We start from the raw sequence: 10,520 nt of genomic DNA on the forward strand, positions 1-10,520 counted from the left end.
CTGCTGCAGGTGGAGCGCCGACAACCAGGGAATTAGTATACTATATTTTTTGTAGCAACCCTTAGCTAGCGTGAAGTGTGCTGACCACTAAATTTAATTTTCCACCAGTTAATGTTATTGTCTCATTAAATAATGCAGTGTCCAATCCAATTTTGGATTCTGAAGTGTGGCATAAAAAGGGAAAAAATTAATTACGACTGATTATTGAATAATACGTCTGTTTACAGAAAAAAAAACTGTCTGTGAAAGCATTAAGCTTACACTCGGAACCTCATATCATGTTTCATTTGTATAGTTTTCGCGTGAATATAGAACAGCAGAATCTGGCGCGCTCTACACCTACGAAGTCCCCCCTCCCCAGGAGTTCACAATGACCGTATACAAACTTTTATACAGTGCGACTCGAACGTTGTTGACGCTTGCACGGTGATCTTGGGGCGACCTCTAGTGGAGCATATATCACATGTCGCATCAGAGAAGGGGATTTTAGTGCGTATTCGCACATGCGAACGTCCAGATTTGTGTGCCTTTTTTTAACTACTGCAACCGAGTTGCATCTAAAACTCCCTCTATCTGACTTTTATTTACTGTCTTTTATGTGTGACGCCACCCCTAAATTTTTTTCAGTGAAAGCAGACAATAAAATTCCGAACCAGCTTTTTCATGCTGCTGGACAATGATTCAGTGATTCAGCAACACGTATTGACTTTAACCAGCACAACAACAATTAAGTACAGTGACTCAGTGTCCCGCATCGTTCCCATTCTTTCTGACTGGCTGACTGGCAAGGCTACTTTGTTGGACGCGTGTGTCACAATGCTAAGGCGGTGATAAGCAAACAGGAACTTCTGGCATTGCCGAGTAAACGAAACAGAGTTTCGGGTGTTGAATCTGTTGTGCTTCTTTAATTCGTACGGGACTCCTCATGGAGCCAACAAATCTGCAGGTAGGTTCAAAAAAAACTTTAAGGCTGGAAAACGTCGTGTTTCTTACGTGTTTGCAACTTCTTCTCATACTGGAGGGAAATCACAGAGGGTGTTTCATGTTTGCAGTTTTGCAGGTTTCGTTTTGACACGGTTGACTTTGTTGATACTTTTTGATCCGTGATTTGTTTTCTAAGTTCTCTATTTGTGTGCCTCATTAGGTCACTTCCAGAGCTAACTGCATCACTGCCCGAAAAATAGGGTTGACATGAGCGCCTCAGATTCAGAGGCAGTTCGTGAAAGAAGTAACGAGGTGGTTTAGTCAGGGTTAATTATAATCAGTGAACTAACTAGTTTTAATAATGTATTTTCTCCTGTTTGTTAAATCTGATGAAGGCAGTAAATACCCTCACCGGCCACTTCATTAGATAAATCTGCTCAATTGTTCGTATCAGCCAGTCACACGGCAGCAATCCAGTGTATTTAGGGGCAGTGTTGTGCAAAAAAATGATAGCCTGTATTAAAACGGTCGTGAATGACGTGTTGGTTTATAATCTGTGGAACAAATGTCAAATCTGTCTCTCGTGAAGTCATTCTGATCCACAACCAACTATTCTGCCAAGAGGTAGAAGCTGCAATCAGTTTATTGGCAAAGAGACTTTTATATATCTTTTATAAATAGTCTCACTGACACTAAAAAGTCATGTTTAAGAGTGAGCTGCTGAAGAGGGCAGCAGAGATGACAACAAATATAATGGTTCTGTAAAGACTCTTTTAGTCACTGCTATTTTAAAATATATGATAACATATGTACAATAAAGCAGACCCATAAAGATACTTACAAAACAGGTCATTTCTTTATTTTATATATAGCCATCTGATAAATCTTGTTAACTGCAGTCTAGTTAACAATACAAGAAAATGCATAGCACATAAAAGCATCTGATATCACTTTTTGACACAGCAGTGTTCAAACTGGGCATCAGAATGAGGAAGAAATGTGATTCGCGCAACTCTGAACATGGCGTAGATGTTGGAGGCAGACTCGTTGCTCAGAGTATTTAGTGGGATTTACCACACAGGGAAAAAAACACCTTGTTGATGGCCAGACTGCTTTTCATAGATAGGACAGCAACAGTAATCCAAATAAGCACTTGTTACAGCCAAGGTACGCAGAAGAGCCTCTCTGAACACACAAGACATGTCCAACCTTGAAGCAAATGGGCTACACCAGCAGAAGACAACACCAAGTTCTACCCCTGTCAGCTAAGAACAGGAAAACTGAGACTAATTCTCATGTGTTCACCATAACTGGACAAAAGAAGATTGGAAAAATGTTTCCCAGTCTGAGTATCCGTATCCTCTGCCATTCAGGTGGTAGGGTCAGAATTTGGTATAAATAAAATGAAAGTATGGATCGGTCCTTCCTTGTATCAACAGTTCTGGCTGGTAATGGTGATATATTGGTGTGTGATATGTTTCTACAAAACTTTGTATCAATTGAGCATCATTTAAGCACCAGCATTGCTGCTGACCATGTCGATCCCTTTATGTCCACAGAATAATGCACTTTGTCACAAAGCTCAGATCGTTTCAAACTGGTTTCTTGAACATGACAATGACTTCTCTGTACGTAAATGACCTGCACAGTCACCAGACATTAATCCAGTAGTGCACCTTTAGTGTAGGGTGGAATGGCCAATTTGAATCATAAATGTACAGCTGACAAATCTGCAGTAACTGTGTAACACAATCCTGTTATTATGAGCCAAAGTCTCAGAGGAATATTTCCAGCACCTTGTTGAATCCGTGCCATGAAGAATAAGAACAGCTATGGAGGCAAAAGGAGGTCCAACCCTTTACTAGCAAGGTGTACTTAATAAAGTGTCCATTGAGTGTATATTGCTTTTCATAATACATGAATGGGTAGCTAGAGGTGGATGGCACACAATAGCCTCTGCTAATTTTCCACATAGTTTTACATTGTAAGGTTCAGTCTGTTCACACAGATGAAAGACAGTACAGTCACATTTTATTTATGAGGTTTCTTTTAGAGATTGGCTGATAACAGCAACAGTCTTGACTGATTTTCACTGGCAGTTTTGAACAGGAAACACAAAATTGAAAACACTTCTATAAATTCAAGAAACATTTCCAGCTACAGAATGATAATAATGCATGGAAGTTCATTCCAATAAAAAATTCAGACCAAGGTTATGAAGGGAGCTCTCAGGGTGTTTATCTGCAGTGTGAACCTAATGGTTCATTACTTCATAAATGGTTAATGCCCAGCACAGGTTATGAGAACACACTGACAAATTACAGTTTCTCGGTTAGTCAGAAGAGAATGCATGCATATTGATTACCAAATTTATTATAAGATGGGTAAATACAGGTAGGTCATCTTTAAAAGCCATGAACTTTTTTGGATTTTCACATTTAAAAGTATCAGAATTTAATTATATTTTCCTTTCCCTTTACTCAGCTTTGGAACTGCCCAATTTATGCACTAGCTCAAAGCCTCAATGTTTTTATTATTGTTAGTGTTCCTTCATAATCCATGTTTCTGACTTCAGATAGTGAAACATCAGGATACTTCACAGAACACTTTGGTGTTATGACCTTTTAAGGTTCATAAATGAACTATGCTGGTGGATTTAATAGAAACACAAGGTCTGAACTATTGATCCATGTCCTGTTGTTTCAGAAAGCTATTGCCGTAGCACAGAAGGCCTCAGAGGAGGACGAGGCTGGAAACTATGAGGAGGCCATCCGCTCTTACCAACATGCTGTCAAGTACTTTCTCCACATTCTGAAACGTGCGTCACCATTGTGGCTAATATCACGCAGCTAATATCACCCTACTGTTATCTGAAATATTACAGTGTACGCCGTCCCTTCACTCTGAAGGCGGCTGCACTATTGGACATCAGTGAAGGAATACACTCAACTCTTGGCTGAATTTGGCTGAAACATAAACAGCTACATAGTTTTAGGCCAACACATTTTTTAGTTGTGATGTGTGATGAGAAAACCTTTGTGTGTTTGCTGAAACCATTGTTTCATTGTTGTTTTCTTCTTTCAGGTGAACCTCAAGGTAAAGATGGCAACCAGAAGATAAGAGATAAATGTAAACAGTACTTGGACAGAGCGGAAGAACTACAGGAGTACCTAGTGAATAAAGAGGTCATTACAGATATGACAGCACAAAATATTCCCTTTACAAATGGATCATGAAAAAATTAGTGGGGTGGGGCAGTGTGAGAGTCCTGCCTATCACTTCAAAACTTCAAGTGACATTTATTTGTTGTAAAAAATTAATAATAATAATATAAAGAGGACAAACCACACACACACACCACATGACAGCAACACAAAATTTATAGAAACGTGAAAAAGTTCATCCATACCCAGTCTTCACTTTATAGTCTTAAAATACAAGGAGTGGGGGAAGTTAAGTCAGGAAGAGTCAAATACCTTGGGTCAGCCATTCAAAGCAACAAACAGTGCCCAAGAGAGGTGAAGAAGAGAGTGCAGGCAGGGTGAAGAGGGTGGAGATTAGAGTGATATGTAAGACAAGGATAGCAATAACAGTAACAGAGAAGGTTTACAGAGAAATATAAAAACTGCTATGATGTATGTTTGGAAGTGTTGTCATTGACAAAAAGGCAGGAAGCTGAGCTGAAAATGTTAAGATGTTCATTGGGAGTGACCATAATGGAGAGAATTACGGGGGCTGGAATAGGACAAGCGCAGTTTTTTGTTTTAGAAAAAAAAAGGCAGCATTGAATGGTGGCAGTTACTGAACTGCATCTATGACCTGTGTTTACGACGACTGTATCGAGGCTACGTCTTGACGTCATTACATTTCGTGCACGCGAGTATCGACTTTTCAATGCGGAAGTATCTTCCTCGGCTCTGAGAAGGGAGCGTTCAGAGATACGAAAACACCAAAAGAAGTCAGCTTGAAAACTCGTTTGCGTGTTTACAGTCTACGCGTGTAGTTGATTTCTTAAGTAGAGCGTTTAAAAAATAGTTTACTCGCGTGGTGTTACGTTCGCTTTGATTACTGGGCAAGTGATCCGCCGTTATGGCTGCCAACAACAATTTACAGGTAAGTTGGGGGACCAACCCTAGAGGAGGCTAAAAAATAGCTTTAAAAAAACGCCATAAAAGTTGTTTAAACGTTGAAATAAATTGGCTACAGTGTACTAGGTGCTAGTAAGAAACACTTCGGGGCTAGTTTTTAAGGTTTGCGCTTGGTTTAAACATTTTCATCGGTGTTAAAAAACAACATTAGTAACATTAGCTGCTAATTAGCATACTTGGCTAGCGTATCCCACAAGACGTCAGTGTTGTAGTAAGTAAGATACTGACCACTCAAACCTGATACTATGGTCCATGTGTATTATAAAGATTCCGTTTGGGGTTTTTTTGTTTCTGTTTTGTTTTTTTCAGCTGAATTGTGCCGGAAGCCTCATAATTTTAGTGAGTTGCTAACAACTGTACTACAAGATACCTAATCAGCTTAACGTTGCTAGCTACTTTTAAATGGCTTCAGAAAAGATATCAAATTTAAAGAGCAAAATGGGGTATTCTGGGTTGTTCTCTGAACATGTAAATTCTGCTGAAGTTGCTCTTAAACTCACAAAAAGGAAGTGAAAGAAAGCTTTGACTGTGTGTTTGTGTGTGCGCGCGGCGTCACCTCACTGCACAGGTGAAGCTTTGCAGTAGATTACGACCACTGTGTATATTTACTAACGTGAGCTTTAGGGGATATTAAGTAGATTGTTTTAATATTATTATCATTATTTCCTTACTCAGTTAAAGTTCCAACTTTATGTGCTGGTACTTGTCCTTTTCTTGTCTTGATGTTTATTTTGATTATCTATATGTGTCTCATAATCCAAAGACATGACTTGTAGGTTGTTTGTTCTTTATTCTTTTGAACAGCCGTGAGTTTCAACTGAACTGACATTGTCCTTTGTTATTTTAGAAAGCCATCGATCTTGCCAGCAAGGCGGCTCAGGAGGATAAAGCCCAGAACTACGAGGAGGCTTTACGCCTATACCAGGCTGCTGTTCAGTACTTCCTTCATGTGGTGAAATGTGAGGCATGAGACAGAACAATTGCACATGTGTGATGATGACATAAATCATAGTTTGATAATAGTCATTGATACCTGTACGTTTTTGTGGGTCAGATGACTTCATGTGACTTAAAAAAATAAACCGAGGGCCGTTTTGTACACTTTGATAGTAAGAATAATGATAATAGTTGTATAATTTTAAAAGTACTAAAAGAAGGGTTTTGTTTTAAAGCAAAAAGGTTGTACAATATTTTTTTTCGATTTGTTTTTGTTTTGTTTTGTAATGTATATTGTGTGTGTGTGTGTGTGTGTGCTGATTTCTGACAGATGAAGCCCAGGGTGACAAAGCAAAACAGAGCATCCGGGCAAAATGTGCAGAATACTTGGACAGAGCAGAAAAGCTGAAAGAGTATCTCAAGAAGAAAGATAAGGCCCCTGCTAAGCCTGTCAAAGAGTCGCAATCTGATGACAAAGGGTGTGTTACTGGGCAGGGCAGAAGAGCAAATCAGCTCATGTGATGCTGTTAATGTCATATGTTTGGAAAATTAAGATAAAATATGCTTTTGTCTCCAGAAATGAAAGTGACGAGGGTGATGATCCAGAGAAAAAGAAGTTCCAAAATCAACTCTCAGGTTTGTAACATTTCTTAAATCTTTATATTAATATAAATCAATATAAAGACCACTGAAACCTGATGGCTTCAACCTTCTGGTGTTGCATGCTTCTATGTTAAACCACTTTGTATAGTATGTATATTTTTGCATGTTTATTAGTTTAAATATAAGGCTTGTCAGTAATGTACTGTTTATCTTTTCCCAGGTGCAATTGTTATGGAGAAACCAAATGTTAAATGGAATGATGTTGCTGGTTTAGAAGGAGCCAAGGAGGCGCTGAAAGAAGCCGTTATACTTCCAATCAAATTCCCCCACCTTTTCACAGGTAAATGTGTGTGAATCTGTGAATAAGAACCCACTTCACTGTGTGGTTCTTAAATGATAGAAGAAATATTTGTGTGTCAGAGTGTAGTAAGTGATGTTGTGGTCATACTAATTTAGATTAAATTACCTCTTTGCTTGACTGACAGGAAAGCGAACTCCATGGAGGGGCATCTTGCTCTTTGGCCCTCCAGGTACTGGAAAGTCTTACCTGGCTAAAGCAGTCGCCACAGAGGCAAACAACTCAACCTTCTTCTCAATCTCCTCATCGGACCTCGTCTCAAAGTGGCTGGGAGAAAGTGAAAAGTGAGCAGCAATTCACAGAAGCACAAATTAACCATATGATTTTACTTTCTATCATATAATGTGCAATATTGGAATATAATATACAAAACTATTCTGCAGCCAGCTCTGGCTGTCATTTCATTTCCTTAAAAGCTTTCCATTTGCTTCCCAGGTTGGTGAAAAACCTTTTCAGCCTCGCAAGAGAGCATAAACCTTCTATCATCTTTATTGATGAGATTGACTCGCTGTGCGGGTCCAGAAGTGAGAATGAGAGTGAAGCTGCTCGCCGTATTAAGACAGAGTTTCTGGTTCAGATGCAAGGTAAGGGTGATTACTAATTATGTATAAATAATAGGAGAAATGAATGTGTTTTTTATTCAGTAAAAAGTCACTCAGGTTGAAATACTTGTGCCAGTAAAGTGACTTTTCTATTTCAGTATCTTTCTGTATTTTAAATTTTTACTGACACCATGATGGAATAACCAAATGTATGTAAATTGTTGTTATAATCAGGTGATTGACTATAAGGTACTTATAAGCATTCAAAATATTTAGGTTACTGAACACTGAACTTAAAAATGAAAGAAAATCATACCCCATACATCCCTCTTTTATAGCTTAAAATAAATAATAAAGCTAAGTTACCTTTTAGGTAAGAGTAATTACTAAGAAATATTAAAGTTCCCACTTAATCCTGGATGGCTGCATAAAGCGTGTTCACAGAAATATGAACAGTGTAATTCAATCTGGTCTAATTTAGAAGTCATTTAGTACAAATTTTCCATAATCTACTTTGAATCTGGACTTAAACTCCAGCTAGTTTGATCCAGCTGCACAGATGTTATGTCTCTAACCTATGAAGTATCTAAACATCCACTTCTTTGCTCTTTGGCTGGCCTGTAATAGAAATCTTATGTGATTGCAGATTTTTAGTAGGAGGTGTTTGACAGTAAGAGAAGCTCATATTTAATTTGCACTGATTGTGTTTTTGTACAGGAGTTGGAAATGACAATGAAGGCATCCTGGTTCTCGGTGCAACAAACATTCCGTGGACTCTAGACTCAGCCATCAGAAGGAGGTAATCATTATTAGTCATTTATAGTTGCTGTTCTGCTGTCATTCGCCTGTGTGCTCACTGAGGTCAAATAAAACCATCACAGATTTGAGAAGAGAATCTATATCCCACTGCCTGAAGAGCACGCCCGTGCCTTCATGTTCAAGCTCCATCTGGGCTCCACCCCCAACAGTCTCAACGAATCTGACTTTAACACTCTGGGCAAGAAGACAGATGGATACTCAGGAGCAGATATCAGCATTATTGTCAGAGACGCTCTAATGCAGCCTGTTCGAAAGGTCCAGTCAGCAACCCACTTCAAACGGGTATGCCTTTCAAAATGTCTGTTTAATTCTAAACTGTAGCATGCTGTGAATGTTGTAATTAAATATTTAATTTCAATAAGGTACGAGGTCCATCAAGAGATGACCCCAAAGTCACTATAGATGACCTTCTGACTCCTTGCTCACCGGGTGATCCAAACGCAATTGAAATGACATGGATGGAAGTCCCTGGGGAGAAGCTGTTGGAACCTGTGGTATCCATGGTAGGAATATTAAAACCCTAAATTTTTCCACACATTTCCGCATTGGAACATGTTCAAATCTTTATTTTTTCTTTCCCTTTTTCCCACCCTGTTTTCAGGCTGATATGTTGAGGTCTCAGTCCAACACGAAGCCAACAGTTAACGAACAAGACCTGGAGAAACTGAAAAAGTTCACAGAGGACTTTGGACAGGAAGGCTAGGTTGGGTGATTGAGCCAAACCAAGCGAAACCAAAGCAAAGGAATTGTAATTGTGTGTCTTTACTGTTCTTGTCCCTTTCCCCCCTCCTCACTCTTTCCTTCTCATCCTAACCATTCACATGACCGCGAGGGTTAGTCAACTGGGTGAGATTACTATATTGTTTTGCCAGTCTGATAACCACACTAAGGGTGCAAGACTCGGTTTTATTTGTTAGTCACTATTTTCCAAAGAAGATTAAAGATTTCCCACCTACATCTGACTTGACTAAAGAATCAACACAACTCTGGAAGATAATTTAACTTGTTCATTAAAGTTTTCGATGAGCAAGATACTCACGCAAATTAGAGAAACTAACTGCAGTTATTCTAAGTAAGATTGAAAACAAAATCATGTATTTTACGGAAAGACTTTCTCTTGTACACCTCAGAAGAAAAGGACTTAGTCTCTATTTTTTAAATAAGAAACAAGCATTTTATAGGCTATGTGGTACTTTGAGGAACATATGTATGAGTTCAAAGAATATTTTGTGGCATTGTTGGTATCATTGGCTCCCAGTGGTGGATACAATTTAGAGAAAAAGATACTCAGGACGAGCAGTTCATTAGCCTCTGTGACAGTTTTGGATTGTTTATCCACTTTCAATACAAATTATGATTGTGTTTATTCATTTGAAATAAACATGGCTTTTAGGGTGGATCACTATTGGTGCCAGACCAGCATTACTTTCATTTATCAAGAACTTGTTAGCTTTGAATTGCTTTGTCTCACAGCTTGTTTCTTTTGTTTGGTTTTTTTTGTTTGTTTAGTTTTTGTTTTTTTTTTAATACCTGTTGTACATATTTTTTTTTATTTCTGTCCACAGGATTCACTAATTATCTGTACTAGCAACCGAAAAACAAAGCCTTATATTATGACAGCTTTAGCACCTCATAGCTAATAAGCCACATGAAATATTGAAGCCTCACACTGATGGCTCAGACGGAGAAATCTTGTGTACTTGACAACATAGAATGCATTTCCAACCATGAACTTTAAATAGCCATAAGTGGCAGTGTGCACCGTGTGCCTTCTACAAAAGTTGCAAGGGCCTTTTTTGTTCCAACTGAATGGTTATTTCTATTGGTTTATTTCTAAATTTCTTAGTCCTACTGCTAATGTATCAAGTGAATTGTCACTACAACTAAGAAATGTATATTACTTGTACATTTCGTGTAAGTTCTTTTAGAGACTATATACAACCTTAGTCTGTTTCCATTCAGAAGTGCAAACTGTCTTTTGATGGGGAATATCTTCATTTTACTGTAAATGTATAAATATATATATAGCCAACTCTCAAGCCTTTTCTTTGTGAAGAGGTTATCAGTGCATATGATTTTCTGTTTTTCATTTCCACAATGTAAATAAAAGGTAAAGCAACAAAGAGAAGCTGTTTACTTTTTTCCTGTAATGGATCAACTGTGCTGTTGCCAGTAATTTAAGGTAGAAAT

General features: G+C 38.4%; 1 protein-coding gene across 2 annotated transcripts; it reads left to right on the forward strand.

Annotated features, from left to right (window-relative positions):
- Positions 1-811: 811 nt before the first annotated feature.
- Positions 812-10,458, forward strand: vps4b (vacuolar protein sorting 4 homolog B). Of its 2 annotated transcripts, XM_006786458.2 has the most exons (13): positions 812-946; positions 3,631-3,742; positions 4,009-4,109; positions 5,920-6,031; positions 6,340-6,487; positions 6,586-6,644; positions 6,832-6,951; positions 7,097-7,253; positions 7,405-7,553; positions 8,229-8,310; positions 8,393-8,612; positions 8,693-8,833; positions 8,932-10,458. In XM_006786458.2, exons 1-13 carry the CDS (start codon positions 926-928, stop codon positions 9,031-9,033), a joined length of 1,524 nt encoding a protein of 507 aa, XP_006786521.1. In that variant the 5' UTR covers positions 812-925; the 3' UTR covers positions 9,034-10,458. The 2 variants fall into 2 exon arrangements, with proteins under 2 accessions (XP_006786521.1, XP_006786522.1); XM_006786459.3 differs by lacking the exons at positions 812-946; positions 3,631-3,742; positions 4,009-4,109 and adding an exon at positions 4,783-5,037.
- Positions 10,459-10,520: the final 62 nt, after the last annotated feature.

The sequence above is a fragment of the Neolamprologus brichardi genome, chromosome 18 (assembly GCF_056152115.1).
Source record: "Neolamprologus brichardi isolate AB-2024 chromosome 18, ASM5615211v1, whole genome shotgun sequence".
NCBI classification, from domain to species: Eukaryota; Metazoa; Chordata; class Actinopteri; order Cichliformes; family Cichlidae; genus Neolamprologus; species Neolamprologus brichardi.